The sequence below is a fragment of the Anas acuta genome, chromosome 2 (genome assembly GCF_963932015.1).
Source record: "Anas acuta chromosome 2, bAnaAcu1.1, whole genome shotgun sequence".
In the NCBI taxonomy this organism is placed as follows: domain Eukaryota; kingdom Metazoa; phylum Chordata; class Aves; order Anseriformes; family Anatidae; genus Anas; species Anas acuta.
This window is the reverse complement of record NC_088980.1, coordinates 51,519,179-51,536,058: the sequence shown is the minus strand read 5'-3', so window position 1 is coordinate 51,536,058 and position 16,880 is coordinate 51,519,179. Positions and strand designations below refer to the sequence as shown.

The 16,880-nt window shown below is 45.3% G+C and overlaps 1 protein-coding gene across 1 annotated transcript; it reads right to left on the bottom strand.

The window, feature by feature from the left end:
- Nucleotides 1–12,478: 12,478 nt before the first annotated feature.
- On the bottom strand, nt 12,479–15,320 carry NHLRC1 (NHL repeat containing E3 ubiquitin protein ligase 1). Its single transcript, XM_068674752.1, has one exon. It carries the CDS (start codon nt 15,209–15,211, stop codon nt 14,075–14,077), a length of 1,137 nt encoding a protein of 378 aa, XP_068530853.1. The 5' UTR covers nt 15,212–15,320; the 3' UTR covers nt 12,479–14,074.
- Nucleotides 15,321–16,880: the final 1,560 nt, after the last annotated feature.

Here is a 16,880-nt window from a genome sequence, read left to right as displayed (position 1 = left end):
AAGGTGCCTGTGGTGGTTTCACTCAGCCGGGCAGCCAAGCTTCACCACAACCATTCTCACTCCTTCTCTTCAAAGGAAAAGGGAGAAAAAATACAGTGGATAAGGTTCAAAGGTTGAGATAAGGACAGGGAGATCACTCAACAATTATCATCACGAGCAAAACAGACTCAATGTAGGGAAATTGATGTAATTTATTGCCTATTACTGACAAGCAATGAGAAGCTAAAAACAAACTAAAAACACCTGGCTGCCTTGTATCTGTAGTAACACCCAATCTGAAGAAAAGTTTCAGATACTTTGTAAGAATTTGAATCATTCTGTAATGCACTTAAAATACAAGAATGGCAAAACAAATGATCAGTTATTTTAGCACAAGTGGTGTATTGCAAACCTATAAATTGATCTGAACAGTTAAAAAATTATTTTTTTTTCCTTTTTTAAGAACAATGAAAAAAAGAAAATGCAGGAAAAAAATATAAAAAGAAAAGAGAAGGAAGACACCTCAGATGTATCTTTTTTCTATGCCTTTATGTTCTGAAATACACATATTTAAGTTGATTGCTTCTTGCCTTGGTATTTTTTTTTTCTAATGAGTAATAATTTTAAAATATTTTGAATCAGACTTCAGTGATAGTTCTTGTTCCTGCACGTAACTGCTTTTGCACTGAGGAGGAAAGAGGATGCTTGGAATATCCTGGAGGACAGCAAACAAAATGGCAGAAAGAAGGAACTGAGTGCGATTCAGGCCAATAAGATGCTTGTCTTCTGGCATTATATTTCCCCTTCAAACACAGCAAGCATACGGAACCCTTTACATCTCCGTCTCAGCTACCCACAGCATCTCTGGATGAATGTCTCTCACCTGTCACCATCGCTTAGCTTGATCATGTTCCATGCCCTATGGGAGCTGGTGAGGGTTATTGATGGGTCATTCATCCATCGGAATTAGCTGCCAGCTCTCCCGGACATACTGATGGATGGATGGGAGATGCCACGTGAAAAATGACAGCTTTCTGCTTCTGCAACGAGAAAAGATGTCAGCTGGAGAAAATGGATGGTGATGGTAGGTGGGGGGAATAAGGACGCAAACACAGGCAAAAACATCTCAAGCTGTTCTTCCCTGATCTCTTTTTCCTCTTTTTCTTCTTTCCACCACCCCCATATTTTGGTATAGTTTTGCACCAAAGCAGTCAATGGGAATTTTGCATCTTCGTTAGGGCATGGACTGAATCTTTGTCTGCTTCTTGCTTTCCATCAGTTTCATTTTTGTTCCTTCCCTCTCAGCATTCCCATGCATTTGGCTGCTGATCCACAGTTCAGCGAGGAGAGGAAAGACTCTCCTTACTTTTGCCTGGTGGGGTGTTCCAGCTGCCCCTCGTCTTCCCAAGGCACAACACTGATCATGTGAATCGACATTAAGGCACGGCCATGTCTTTATGTATATGCTCAGCAGGAGGATCGACTGCTCAACTTCATGTCATGGGAACTGGGGAGCGATGCTGGGTGCCTGAGGTCCTGCTACTGCGTTCCACTGACCCCCTCTCTCTGGCTAAAGGCAGGGAGAAGTGTCACGGAGCCTGCCAAGAACATCCGTCTTGTCAGCAGTGTCCCCAGCACGTATCGTGCTGCGCCTGACTGGCGCATGCTGTCACTGGCACGTCTAGCTTCATCTCGTGTCACAGGAGCCAGAGACAAGGAGGAGCTGGCAGCACTGCGAGCATGGGAAGCAAAGCAATTACTTGGCTTTTGGTGTTGAAAGTGTCAAGAAAAAAACAAGGTGCTTGATCTTACAGTATCCAAAGATGCTTGCAATGGAGGTTTTTAATAGCAAATTTAACCCAAGGCATGCATTTTATAAGATTGACCAAAATTAAAGTTTTCTTTGGGTTTCCAAATTTTCACTGACCACTTTTTAAAATAAGAATTTACAGAGAAAGCAAAGCTTATTTTCAACCCAAACCCATTACAACATTGCCCAGCCTGAGAAAGAGAGGCAAAATGAAAACTACACAATGAAACCAAGAGATACATTTAAGATTAATAAACTAATATATAATACTTTATGAAACAGCATAGGAAAAAATCGCAGGTCTAACAAAATAATTGATAGATTACTGATGTTGATGAAAAAAGAAGGTTGTACAGTCATCCATTCTTTAATTAGCATTTAGTATATAGGAAGCAAACCTGGGTATTCTAGAAGGGAGAAATATTTTCTATTAAAGGGCTAGGATAAAATATAACTTCATAGGCATGAATAAATGTCCTGTTACATACACAAACTTGTATTTTTCATTAAATAAAATGCAGACATCTGGAGAGCATCTATGGAAGCAAGTGCCTGCCCATAATTGTACACTGGGAACCAAATTTCTGTCTCATGCATCGCTAGACTTTGCAGATAACCCCACTGGACCAACACACTGAATTTTCAACGGAGTGCATGAGAGCGGGATTTTACCCAACATCCTCGGCTAGGTTTTCAGTCTCCTTTCCCATTTCGTTTTTTCTCTCAAATTCAAGATGGATGTCAGGCTGGATGTTTGCCACCTCTCCCTTATCAGAGATCTGTTTTGACTATGTCTCTAAAACACTGCTGGAGGCATGAAAACCATCCTTTATGTCCAACACATTTATGGCAACATGCTGGGCCTAGCAAGGGACGGCAGTGACAGACACTGTTCTGACACTCGGAAAGAGAAGCAGTTTTAATTGCCAATATGAGGAGTAAATGCAGAATGCAAGCACCTAAACATCACCCTGCAGATTAAAAATACATGTACATACCCGTGTAGGATGTTACTATTCACAAGCAGTACGGTCAAAACCACTCCACTCCAAACAGAGCTAGCTTGCAGACTCTTTCAGTGGGGAATGGATTAAATCTGTTCTTATGGGCTATTCACATGTGTTCTGCATTATCTGTTTGGTTTTACCTGGAGGAGGTCCAAGCCTCTGTTAGGACTCTAACGCCTCCTCCATACCCACCCCGAGCGAGTGAGTAGACTGCGGGCTGGGGCTGGAGGTGAACAACTGCACTGAACGTCCCTGAGGCAGACGCAGTCGTGTCTCCTTCGAGCTCAAATGTTCCTTGCTGTGAGGGAAAGCGCATCAAAAGCAGTTCCTCTGATCAGACCAGACGTTTTCTTTCCGCCTCTGATACAGCAGTGCAATAGGGTTTTAGAAACCTCAGCCCCCTGCACAGCGCAGCAGGCGAGACCAGCCCCTCAGGGAGGGTACCTGCTTAATTTTAACATTTAACCACGTTTCTGTTCTGCAGAGGATAATCAATCCCTTTGCTCCACTCACAAGAACAGGGTGCAGGGAGCTCCGTTCCCCATCTCCTTTTGACATCCCCGCAAAACCCCAGGCACAGGTAACAAACAGTTCAGTCCTCCAACAGCTATTTGTGGGCTGTGTAGCTCACATCCCTTAACTCTCAGGGAAAGAAATGACACACCAACGGGTTTCTTTGCATTCGTGTTGCTCTTGGTGTTAAATAACTACACCATCCCCTTTTCACCTCAGGGGACACCTCCTCCCTGACTCAAAAACCTTCCAAAAATTTGTTTGCAGCAGGGAGAGCGCACCCCCATGATACCATGACAGAGCTGTGTGTGGCTGTGTCCCTTGAGATATTTCCTCCCGTGGGAGAGCAGGTACTGATGACCCTGTAAAAAGCTTTGCTGAGGCTTCACCTGGAAAACTCACCACAGGCCCGGTGTTCATCACGTAGGGAAGAGGAGCTCGTGCTGGAACAGACCCACAAAAGGGTTACTGGGAGGACTGGCAAGTGGTGAATATTATCAGACACGAGCAGACTAGAAACGTTCAGTTTGTTTAGTCTAGCAAAATGAAGACAGAGGGGATACGGCTGTTTATGCTTCCTTTCAAGCCAGTTAGAAACCATGGTGCTACTTAAGTTCAAAGAAAACACGAGCACAAGAAAAAAATGGATGTAAACTGTCTTTCACGCGGCCCTTTTATCCTGGGCTGCATTGGGAGGAGTCCTGCCAGTGGATCAAGGGAGGTGATCCTTCCCCTTTGCTCAGCACCAGCGAGGCCACATCTGGAGTGCTGGGACCAGTTCTGGGCTCCCCAGTACAAAAGGGCATGGACTTAATGGAGTGGGACCAGTGAAGGGCCACAAAGGTGATGAAGGGACTGGAGCACCTCTCCTAGAGGGAAAGGCTGAGAGCAGGCACTGTTCACCCTTAGGGAAGAGAAGGCTTGGGGGGATCTCAGTGTCTATAAATCCCAGAGGGGATTTAAGAGGACAGAGCCAGGCTGTTTTTGGTGCTGCCTAGTGCCAGGACAAACGGCTACGGGCACAAACTGGAAACTGGGGGTTCCCTCTGGGCATCCGGCAGCACTTCTGTGCTGTGCATGTGGGTGACAGAGCTGGTACAGGCTGCCCAGAGAGGCTGTGGAGTCTCCTCCTTGGAGATCTGCAGAAGCTGCCTGGACATGGTCCTGGGCATCCTCCTTTAGGTGCTGGGCCAGATCAGCTCCAGAGGTCCCTGCCAACCTCAGGCAGTCTGGGATCCTGTGATCCTGGCTTGGAACACACTTGGGCTGTAGGTGAGTTGACTTCTAGCCCCCAGAAGAATGCATGACCACTCACTCAGACCACAGCAATACATACAATAAATTTTAAGAGACACCTTGATTGTATTAGGTGCCTGTGACAGCTGAGAACCTGTCCTGCTGACCTGAGCAGACACATGCCTCTGCACAGCCTTCCAACATCATGGTGATGAGAATACTTTATAGGTAGAGGAAAGGGAAGGAAAAAGATTTGTACTGTTAAAAAAGCAAGATGGTGAAGTTCCAGAGGAAATATAAACTGATATTGCTACATGCTGTTAATATAAATACTAACTTCTGAAAAGAGATTGCTGTTAAGTTAGTAGAGATTTATATTTTTTCCTTCTCCCCCCCTTTATATGTTTTGTAGGAATCAGATGCTTGTCCTAAGAAACGACAAACTACCACAGCTGGCTCCTAACATTATTTACAATTCAAATCAGTAGGCAGGCCCCGTCAAACCCAAGGGAAGGACAACCCTCCTATTATTCCCCCTGCCCCACAAGCTCTCACCCCTCTTCATCACTTGGACAAGGAATGCCTGGTATGCGAGCACCCCTCCTGCAGATCCTTGCAGTTCTGTTTGTGGCTGTGAATCCCGAATGGGGACTAAGGACACCAGTGAGCAGGGGTCCTGTGCACGAGCACTGCCCAGAGCATCACAACCATTGCCACGCATTCACTTAGTGCAGATGTCTGTCTTATTACAGGTAGAAGAAACTCTGTCTGCAGTCTCAGCGTCCATTCAAAGAGCAAGCAGATGCTGCTAGCAGGCTGTCTAACCCACAGCAACACTCAGGCTCTGTTTGCAGAGGCTCGGTAGCGGTGAATCAGAAAGCTGTAAATATAAATGGCCCTGATGTGTGGCAACTGCCTCTCAGAAGAGGAGCGCAGCGTTACCATTAGCCCTTTGGCACTCGGTTGCAGTCCCCTTGCTGCTTTCAGAGAGAAGCTAAGCTTTGCTGGCTGCCTGCCTGCTGGGCTTGGGACTTGGGCTCTGCCCCTCCTGCAGCTCCTGGGAGGAGGAGGAGGGTGGGGAGGGAGGAGTGCATCCACCAAGCGTGCTTACTGAGCAAGCCGGGCTGGTAATGGTGCTGGCCAAGCCAAAATTTCTCCTTACGCAATTATTTTTTCATGATGCCTGCAAATACATGCTCTGGCCAAACGTGTGCATCTCTCTAAAGTGCAGAGAAGAAAAGAAGCTATTGCTTGAAAGGGATTAGAGAGGAGAACAGGGAGCATTGGGAGGTCTGCACGTAAGGAAGCTGAGTGAGTCAAAGCCTTGGGAGAGGAGGTGGGTGGCACTGTGTTTGTTCAAACAGCAGGACGGATCTTGGCTCCTTCTGCTGCCTACTGAAATCAACAGGAAGATTCCCATTAAGTTTAACAGTTCCTGTGTAAGGCAGAAACAAGTGCTGGAGGTGCTCTTAAAGTGCATAAGAAGACAGAGAGGTCTTTTATTTAAAAAGCAAAACACCCAATCGCTCTCTCCACCCAGTTCTCCCCAGACTGAAGAAAACATAGCAAATACAATCACCCAATAATCAAAAAAGAAAAATAAAATCATGCCCTCATTTTTGATTGAAGACTGCCAAACAGTGCAACCACTGGGTGTGCATTTTTTTAAGGAGATAGATTTAGAGGCACAGGCTGCCAACACAGGTTTCCAGGCTTCCCGTGTTCTGTCTCCTCCAGCATTTGACAGGGAATCTCTGACAATATACGGGACTCGCCTACATAATCCAGGACAGGGAAGACCTCTGGGTCACTGGGACCAGACTGCTGACAGACAACCCCAAAACCCCAGTGACCTGCAATTTGTTGACTTCTAATTGAGTTTTTCCCATAATCATTATCACTAATAAATCTGCACAGGAGGACCTGGGGTAGAAGTGTTCCTAAAGCTGTTGGTCTGCACACAATTTAACTGTAAAGTCCTTCACCCTCGTGCATCCTTTAATAAAACTCGCATGCCTGTCTCCAAAACACGTTGCCTGAATGACTTACGTCCTTTCCCACCATTCACATTGTGATCCGAGGTTTCCTCCCTTCAGTCTGACAGTAAAGATGAAAGGCTGTTTTAGGAAAGAAACACAAATAAAACAAAACATGGACTGAATCTCTGGGTGGATTAATCCTTCTTCTGAAGTCAAAGTGGTGTGAGCACATGTATCGACCACACAGCTTGACTAAACAACGGCTAAGGAGAAATATGGTTCTGGGAGACATTTCAAGGGACTAAACATTGAACCGTGGAGAATGGGCGAGGTCTATGCAAAAGCCAGACATAGGAAAAACATGGTTGAATTTCAGAAAATAAAAAAAAAAGACTTCTCATCAAGAAAAAGAAGACTTGAGACTCAAGTACAGCACAAATGAAAGAGTGCCTGTCTATCGCTCGATACGTATGTCTGAAAATAATTCAGCCGCATGGCTTTTATTTCTGCAGTAAAACAGATACAAGAAAGAGAAAATCTTCTCCTGCCTTCAGTTTACATTTTTTCTAAATGGGTGTTTTAATTTTTTATCTCAGCAACTGCAATATGGGAGAAACATGGGAAGAATAATACTGGCTTCACTTTAATTATGATATTATCCAAATACTGAGCAGCTTTCTGATCACCACCAAAAAAGAGAGAGAGTTAAATAGAACACATGTTCTAATTGTGAGCCTGGGGCAACCTCAATTTTTAATTAATTATTTTATTTTTGTGAAAGAATGTAATTTATTTTTGTGAACGAATGTGAAAGAAGTGTCTAACTGCCCTGCAACCTTGGAAGTCCTTTCCCATAGTCTTCTTGAAGGTGGAACCTACCGTGTGGTCTCCACCACAGGGAAATACGGCAACTTCTCAAACTGTTGGCAATTGCCAATAACCTCCTCAATAACTTCAAGATTGGCAAGAGCAGTCCAGGTGCAAGCTCTCCACTGCTGACAGCTCAGAGTAAGCCTTGTCCCAGGTCTGTCAGGCTACTGAGCAACCCCACGTCCCGAAAGGGAGGTGCTGCACTGATCCCTGTAGTCAGCTGGACTGTTAGGAACCAGCCAAGGCTTCAGTGCCTTACACAGAAATGAGCAAGAAAAGCTAAGCCATTATGTTAGCTTTGCTTTGCAAAGGATTTCTGATGTTGAAAGAATGTCATAATTAGTTATAACATATTCTAAACATGCACAGGGCTTTCAGCATGTAAAAAAAAAAAAAACAACAAACCAGTGTTCCCAGAAGTTGTCATAATAAAGTCTGCTGCAAAGACTTCTCCAGGGCAAACCTCTGCACTAGCCCAAATCTCCCTGACTTCAAGCCCAGTCCTGCATCGTTTATTTATATGGACAATTCCATTTGAAGTACTCATCACTGCACATATAAACTATTTATGACAGATCGAGCCTCAACTCAAACAAGTCACTGTAAGGAGTAATAAGAATAGAAAAAGAATAACATACATATTTGAAATACTTTATGCTCCATAACATCGTGCTGTAAGATGAGTGGAAACTGATGCAGAGCTCACTGAAGAGCCCTGTTTCCTACCTAATTAAGGGCTATGACAACCAAAGGAGACAGTCACCCAGTTTTCTAAGAAGGCTATTTTAAATTTTTAATACTTCCATCTAACTTTTTTTGACAGATTTCTTATAAAGCATGTCTTTAATGACATCATATTCCTTCTCACTTCAAGTTCTCAGTCTGTGATGGTACAAGACAAGCGGTCCTTGTTTCTTCCTTTCACCACAGGTCACTAGTTACTAAACTCTGGCAAATACTGGTTAAATTCCATAGTCCCTATTATTTGGGAAATCATGCTCACTAGCAGTAAAAGTTTCATGTGTATTTTGTCTTTTATCTATTTACATTCAGAACAAATACCAGTAAATACCTTTTGTGATTAGGTAGGTATGACAATTCTTTCACTATTTCTTTCTATTATAAATTTTAACTAAAGTTCTGATAAAGGACACACGTATATTTTAACACCTTTACAGATTTCTCAAAATAAATTGCTTCATTTTCCAAGTTATAGTTTTACCTCTCTAGAACTATATCCTGTTTAATATTGTCTACTGTTTGTTAATTACAAAGCATATCGGTGTAGAGCATTAAAAATGCTTTACAGAGTCTCCTGACAAGAAGTATTTTCATGATTTAAAAACCAACATATTGCATAAAACCAGAATTTGTTCTTACCTTAACACACAGATCCATATAGTGCTCACCTGTGAAGAAGGAACGAAAATTGCCTACATTAAGAAGGGTCTTCGCAAAAATGTTATGTATTTATTTGATTATAGGGAGTATACTTCTCTAAAATTTGCTCCACATCTTCATTTCCCACAGATCTTTCCTGTGTTTAGAGTGATAGACTGCTCTCTTAACTATTACCATCTGAAAAGTGTGTAATTATGGCTGTGAAATCTGTTCAGAAATAGGTTTTCCCCCTGCCAGAGTTCAATGCTAATCAAGAGGTGACTGCCCTTATCTTCCTGTCCATTTTCCAGGCTGAAATGCTTCACGCCTCAAGAATGCATTCCCTTTGCTGGAACTATGGGTGTGCTCTGATTTGGTGGGTGTTTGCCTTCTGCTTAAGCCACGGACACCTTTCATTAATTTTTTTCTCATTTTCGGAGTTAATCTCTTCTCCTCCTTTCTGTCCTCCAAATGAAGTCACTCGATCACTGCCATGGGGCTTCACAGCAGGACACCTTCCTGCAGAGCACATCCAAGCTCTGTAACCACACAGCCTTGTGGAGCACGCTGGAAGCAATTATCTAGGAATACATTGTATTTTTGAAAAGTATGAATTTCCATCATGCGTAGGAAACAACAAAGGAATTAGTAACAATGAGACCATCAGTAAAATGTCAAAACTTGTTACAAGATCGGGAAGGCAGCTCCCCGACAAGAGGATAATTAAATACAGACTCTCCCTCCTTTATTAAGGCACCAACCTTGTAATGGGAAGTCTGAGATCTAGTCTCTCATCTGCCAAAGGCTTCCCTTGATTCTCAGCTCTCGTCTGCAACTGCAGGGCCAGAGCATTTGTATTGTGTTTGCCTCACAGAGATGTTGGAAAGCCAAGTTCAAAAATATCTCTAAATCTCTCGGAAAGCGTTGGACTGGAAAAAAGGCATCCATGCAATGCATCGTCTGCTCACCAAAAACCTCTCCTGTGTTCAATAGCTTTGAAGATGTCCAGGAAAATCACAGGCTGGTCATATTAGGGAAACACTCCAGAGAAAACCTGGAATATTCGTGTGACAGAATCAAATATAAATCTGTTATTATTGGCACATTTAGTTGAGATAATCAAGTTGAAAATGTAATATGGACGTGAAGCATGGCCAATGACCACTTTGATGGAGGAACACAGCCCAGGTATGCCTTCCTCCAGTGTTAGTTAAGCTGGACAGCACTGACTTAGGTAGACAGAGAGAGACCAGATGAGTGACTCCTGAACTGGCAGCACCTCTCAGGAGAAGGGGGTTGGTGCTGCACAGACCCAACCAGCTTGGAACTTGAGAAAATGTGTTTTTTTCTTCCATAATGCTCCGTCTTTCATAACTCTGCATCTTCAACACACCGAAAATAATTTTCTTAGATGGAACATGGGTTACGGTGGCGTTGCACTCTACAGAAAAATAACTTGCCTTCCTATATTTCCCTTAACCTTTTTTTTTTTTTTTTCCAGCACAGTCACATGGAGAAAAGTTGTTTTTTTTTATCTCTCTCAACACTTCTAGGAAGGAGAGGCTTCCTGTATTTCAGGTCGCCACTTTGATGGACACTGCTCTATAAAACTCTTGGTGGTTTTGGGGCTTGACTTTACAAGGGCTCTCTTCTTCACCTGAAATAAGTCCACATTAAAAAATGCTATGGGGATGTTACGGCTGCTTGTCATGAAAATATAAACATCAAACTGATGTGCACAGCAACGTGGCTTGAGGGAACTCATAGCCAAAGGCCAAAAGTAAATTATACTTTTTTTTCCCTCTTTCTTTCTTCTTTTAATTCACCAAGCTGAATAATTATATTCTTTAACAGAAAATATTTTGTTCAAAACCAAAATGAAACAAAAGTTATGTTACAGGACACAGTTTTGATTCACATCTGTGAAACTCCTCTGACACCTTGCTAAACACTGTAAACACATCCAAGTATATTTATATGCAACGAAAGCAATCTGAGATCAGAGCTTAAAAATAAACCAAACAGAAATTGCAGTGTGTGTGCGCAGCAGACATACCAACCTATAGCAGGGGAATACTGTCTGTTACATTTGTTTGCAATCCACAATATTAAAATATGTGGTGCAGGGGATTATGCAAAGCTTAGGTCAGATTCTTTTATTAAATAGCAGCGATGATGATTATCAGTAAAGCAGTGAGACACAATCCCATATTATAGGTGAAAATCCCAGCGCTCTTTTCCAAGGGAAAGAACACATCTCGCCATCCCCATTTTCAATACACCCAGTAGAACCCCAAAATCATCATCTACCTAATTAGATCTGTTCAGGCAGGAGCCCCTCATCCTTTTCCATCTTTCCCCCAAAACCCAAGTTTTTGTTCAGTTAAAATATTTGACTAAATTCCAACCAATTACCAGACAGAGAGACGCAATTCGTGTTCTGTAGGTCTTTGAAAAGCAGACGGCATTAAGTTATCACCCTGAAGGCAACAGGTATCTAAATTAGCTATGGGGAAATGTGCATAAATGCATAATGTAAGACGCAAGAGTAAGAAAAAAAAGTAAGAGGTAAGTGTAAGAAAAAAAAAAAAAAGACTTCTTAGTTTCTTATATGCGTATTGGTGGATCTCTCTCTTAAATCCTCTTGTGTGATTAAAGAAAGATTTCAGGTTTTCCCTGAAAAACTCAAGGCTTTTAACATGATTTTAGTGTATTTTTTTTAAAGCTTCTTAATTTGCATGCCCAAATCAAGTGAATTAAAACAGAATTCAGTGGTTTCTTTGATGCAGTGCTGAACAATGCCGAATACCAAGCCTCACAGCAAAAAGAAAACAGCATCATTCACCAAAAATAAAAAAAAATAAAAATGAAAAATGCATTTGCTTGCAGTCAGTAAATCAGAGAATGTAGGACTTGGTGTGGGGCAAACTAGGTAGAGGAAAGCTGGTTTGCCCTAGCAGGTAGAATAAAGCAAAACCCAAACACCAAGTGACTTCTAGCTGTATATCAAAGCAGACAGGAGAAGAATGGGCAACAAATGGGAGATTTTGTGTCTATTAAAACAACATGAGTGAAATGTCAGCATTTCAGCTGCTAGTTAGCTTCCTACATGGTAGCAGGCACTAGGAAACTTGCCCACCCATGAGATCAGCAGGAAAAACAAGCTCCTGGTGCAGAGGAAGGTTTGAGGAGATGAGAGCTCACAGAGGAAGTGTCCAGGTCCCACAACTGCTATTGTGATAAACTAATAATGATGTATGAATAAAGCATACACGGTATTACACACATTTCGAAACACAGAGGTTCCCCAAAGGAAGTGTTATCCAATTGTTTTTATATCCCTTGAAGACAGCTGTCTTGGCACCTAGAAAGGCATATATAAGCCAGGGGGCTGCTTCTCTGAGTAAATTTCCTTCTTGAGCCCTCAGGAGGGCTCCTAGGCAGGGCAGGATACCTCCTACTGCAAAATATCCGAGAGATATTTCTGGTCCCACCAAAGACACTTGCTGTGTGGCTTGGCACTAGACCAACTGTGCAGACCCATGTATTTTCCAACAGCAACAAATCACCCTACAACTTTGGCAGGATATCTCCAAAGGAAACAAAAGAAACCACCTATAGAGCAACTACAGCAGAGAAATTGAACTGTAACAGAGAAAACTGTGATAAAAAGGAGTTAGAAACTTTCACTAAATTGCCCAGCATAGGAGTAAGCAAATCACACTTTATTGGCAGGTCACTGATCAATCAGCCTTTACAAATAGCTGCATTTAATAGTTTTGTTTGCTCTCTTTTATAAACGGTAACATGAAGCAGATTAATACATTGTCTGAATTAGAGGGCTAAAAATGCTTCAGTTTGAAATATTTGGAATATCCCTGGTACAGCAATACATGCAGTTACTAACTGCCTGGGAAGCCAGATCAAAAGCCAGATGAAAATAGAAAGACTACCTGTGAATTTCAAGTGTCTTTAGTTAATACGCATGCTTTCAGTCACTACATACATGACCAAAAAGTTTTATGCAATTTTGATCTACTTTTTTCTACCTCATAAAGCATTTACATTTATATCTAACCTCCTTTTAGTGCTGAACCACCTAAACAATTCCTTTAGGAGCAGAAATGCCTAAAAATGCAGCAGTGACTTCTAGTGGGTGCATTAAATCCTTCTCAAAGTAATTCCGTTATAACTTAATTTCCATGGTGCAATAAGGCAACAGAACTCATGTCCGCAGTGAAACTGCTTTCAGGATAATATAAAATGACCTAAACCTGCTGTGTATTCACTATCAAGAAAACCTCCTTTGGAAGCTCTGAAAAAGCAAGTCTCACATTCCCCTTTCCCTGTTATTACTCCTCAACACCATTTCAATTTTTGACTGAATCTTGAAGATCGGTGCAAAAGTACTAAATTAATTACGAGACCGATGCAGGTAGCGTTGGAAATCTCCCAAGAGTACCTGTGTTAGTGACACAGCCAATTCAATTTTGTATGTGCAGTAGTACCTGTGGTCTAAACACCAATACTCGGAGAGGCTGCTGGGGAAAGCTGCCCATGCACAAGGCTACCTCTAGATGAAGACACAGGCTCATGCATTATACAGGAAGTGCAACTGCTTCTGCACAACTCTAATAAAGGCGGTAATAAACTAATATGAAGAAAAGTGCATCCAGAAGTGCATTTCCCCAATATGGAGAAAAAAAAAAAAAAAGTTTTGAGCACCAATCCATGTCATATAACTCACTAATTGCCGATAGCTCCTCTATTGCAATTCACCTTGGCTGGATCAAATGACCCTGAGCCGAATCTGCCATTTCTCCACCAGTTCATCCAGTCAGTCTCCTTTCTCATGCAGAAATCCTACAGAAACCACTCTGTCACTCTCTTCGTTATTCTTAACGAAGAATAATGAAGACAAGATGCTGATGACAGTAACCAAAAGATGCATCCTTCTCTCTCCCAGCTGCAAGTCCTGGATTACTCCATTCCAGACGCTGCTATTACTTCGCAAAAAGTAGTATGAATATTTGTTTGTCAAGGCATGGAGTAGTTTTTAAATGCCAAATCGCTTGGTTGATTCGCTGTTGACTGGCCTGCAGCGGCCAGATTGTCTCCTGTGGGTAGGCAAGGATCTGATGCGAGTTACGCGGGAAGCAGAGCGTGCTGGTTAAAGAGGGTAACTTCACTTCAAGTCAAGCCCAGAAAATACCCCCTCCCTACACACCTATAAGCCCAGGACTTTGCTTGCTTTGTGGCCAAATGCAGATAGAGCCATATTCAGGTGGAGCTAGGCCCATTCAGGTGGAGCTATATATTTTTACCGTGTGATCACCGCTGTCTAACACCACGAGGGAATTGTCTGCCGTGTAAGTCAGTCCTATGGGGTACGAAAGCCCGTGGCTAATTAGAGGGTTGAAGACGGGAAACTCCCCAGGCTTCCCTAAGCAGATCACGGCCTGGCTACAGACATCTGTCACTACGATGCGGCCCTCTTTGTCGAAGGCCACGGCCGTGGTGTATATTTTGGAGGGGAAGAAGAGGTTGAGGCCAAAGCTATCCATCTGTCCCACCAGATCCATGTCCGCGCTGAATATCTTTATCCGGGTGCTGCTGCCCTTGGGCCCCCTGGCCTTCAGGTGCTCCACCACCACCACCGCCCCCGAGCTCCGGCAGACCGCCACCGCTCTGGGGCTGCTTAACTTGGCCCGCAGCACCTGGCACTTCTTCAGCTCGCCCTTCCCGAAGTCGGCCGTCAGGCGGTACAGCACCCCCGCCTCCGCATCCGCCAGGATCACGTCGCTCTCCGGGGTGGCGTCCAAGCCCCAGGGCAGGCAGAAGCCCTCTCGCACCGCCAGCACCCCACGTCCCTCCCAGTCGAAAGCCTTCACCGCCCGGTCCCCGCCGTCGCTGACCACCACGTGCCCGTCGGCCGTGACGGCCACGTCCAGCGGGTACTTGACGTCGCAGCCCGCCTCGCCGCGCTCCCCGAAGCGCTGCAGGCAGGACCCGCTGGGCCCATAGACGTGGATCCTCTTCTTGCCATCGTGGGCCACCGCCAAGCGCCCGGACTTGGGGCACGCCGCCACCCCCGTGGGGTTGACCAGAGCTCCCCAGCCGCCCAGGGCCAGCCGCAGCGCCGGGGCCCCGCTGCCGGCAGCCGGGAGGATGCCACAAGCCGGGCCCAGCACCTCGAGCAGCTGCAGCAGCGGCAGGCAGTCGCTGGTGTCCGCGGGCCCGCAGACCCGCCGGCAGAACGGGCACTCCAGCCGGCCCCGGCCGCCCAGGGCGCTCAGGCAGCCCCGGCAGAGGACGTGGCCGCAGGGCAGGTTGCGGGGCCGCCGCTGCCCGCCGGGGCCGTAGGGCTCGAAGCACACCCGGCACTCCAGCAGGCCCAGCTCCGCCTCGCCCGCTTCCCCCGCCGCCGCCGCCGCCATGCCGGGGCTGTGCGGCCGGGCGGCCGCCCCCTGCGGGCGGGCGGCGGAGGGACGCGGCCCCGCCGCCTCCACGCCTCCCCCGGCTGCTCCCTGAGGCGATGGCGGGCACCGACCCCAGCCCTCAGCCCTCAGCCCCCAGCCCTCAGCCTCCCCGCCCGCCGCGCCGAGGTGTTTTGAGGGTCGCCGGGGAGCCCCAGTTTTGGGGGGGAGTGTTTCTGTGCCTGTCACAGGGTTCCCGGTCCATACAAAAAGTCTCTGTTAAAAGCACAATAAAATCGAATTATACACGTAAAACATGCATCAGATTCATACACATGTCCAGCTACCGAGTTACCTCAGGGCTGATGGTGCCATTCGTGCCTCTGTCAGGGCGAGGAAGCAGTCACCGCTGCATGCGATTCCCCTTGCTGCTCTGGGAAGCCTTTGAAAATGTGAGGGAAATATTTCTTTATTTTACTTTATTTTGCTTTATTTTACTTTATATAAAAGTGCTGGCAGCCACTTTTCCCTCTCACACCTACACAGCACGGGCAGCATGTGCTCTTTTACCAGGACACCCCGTCAGCACGACCGAGCCCTCGTTCCTGGAGCCCTGTGCAGGACCCCAGGGTCAGCACCATCGAGCACCTGGGACAGCTGCAACGCCTCCCCAAACCTGAGATCAGTTTTAACAGCTCTCACACCTGGAGCAAAAAATCTGGACAGAAAGAGAGGAGATGCTTTAACCTGGTAGCTGCCAAACTGTGCTGAAGTGAAAATGTCCAAAGCCAGCAGCTCCCAACTTATGCTGGCCCATGGGCTACGAGAAGGTAGCACCATAAGCGTCATTGTCATCTCTTTCTTCTCTGGTGACCTGGCGCTGAAGCAGCTCCCAGTGGCTGTGAGCAATATCGAGAGCTGTGGGCTGGGGGAGAGGCGGTAGGTTGGGGACAGCTGTGCTGAAATCATCAGGCCCACGTGCAGCTCTAGGACTGCAACATTAAAAACGCACGTAGCTTTTCCTCTCATATAATAATAAATGGCAACATACTACATTGCAATCATACATTTCCTTTTTTTTTTTTTTTTTTTTTAAATAAGCCACCAAGGCCAGGGCAAAGAGTTTTCAGAGCCCCATTCTGTAATTTAAAAAATTGCAATATTACCCCTATGGCAATGATCAAAGACCTGCAAATAAGGGTTTGTGTTCAGCTAACCACGTGGAAGCCCCACAGGCTTTCTCTGACCCCTCTCACCCTGCAGCCCCCTGCCAGTTTGCCTGCTGGTCGCTGTGCTCTGGAGGAGGCAGCAGCATACAAGTGACCACAGGAACATTTTCTTCTTGGACTCTCTCCTTCATTGTCAGCCATTTACTTCCCTCCTCTCTTCGCTACTCGATTACTGTTCCCCCATGGTGGCTGCTGCCAAGACTTCCTGCCTGCTCGTTGCCAGCTTGTCTCTCAACCTGTAATCATAACGGGGACAGAGAGCAGCAAAACGTGCCAGCTGCCCGCCTCTTTTGCCCAGCTGCCCTCGCTGGTGCAAGGCGAGCGGCATTTGAAGAGCAGCTGCCTTTGCTCCAGGGCCATGAGCCTCCAAGGAGGACCTGCAGAGCTACACACAGGCAGCAGCTACTGGCAGCCACAGAGAAGGGACCTCATTTATTTATTTTTTAATCCTAACTATTTGA

Coding starts and splice junctions, on each gene's coding strand:
- NHLRC1 (XM_068674752.1), bottom strand. CDS start 15,211: ATGGCGGCGGCGGCGGCGGGGGAAGCGGGCGAGGCGGAGCTGGGCCTG.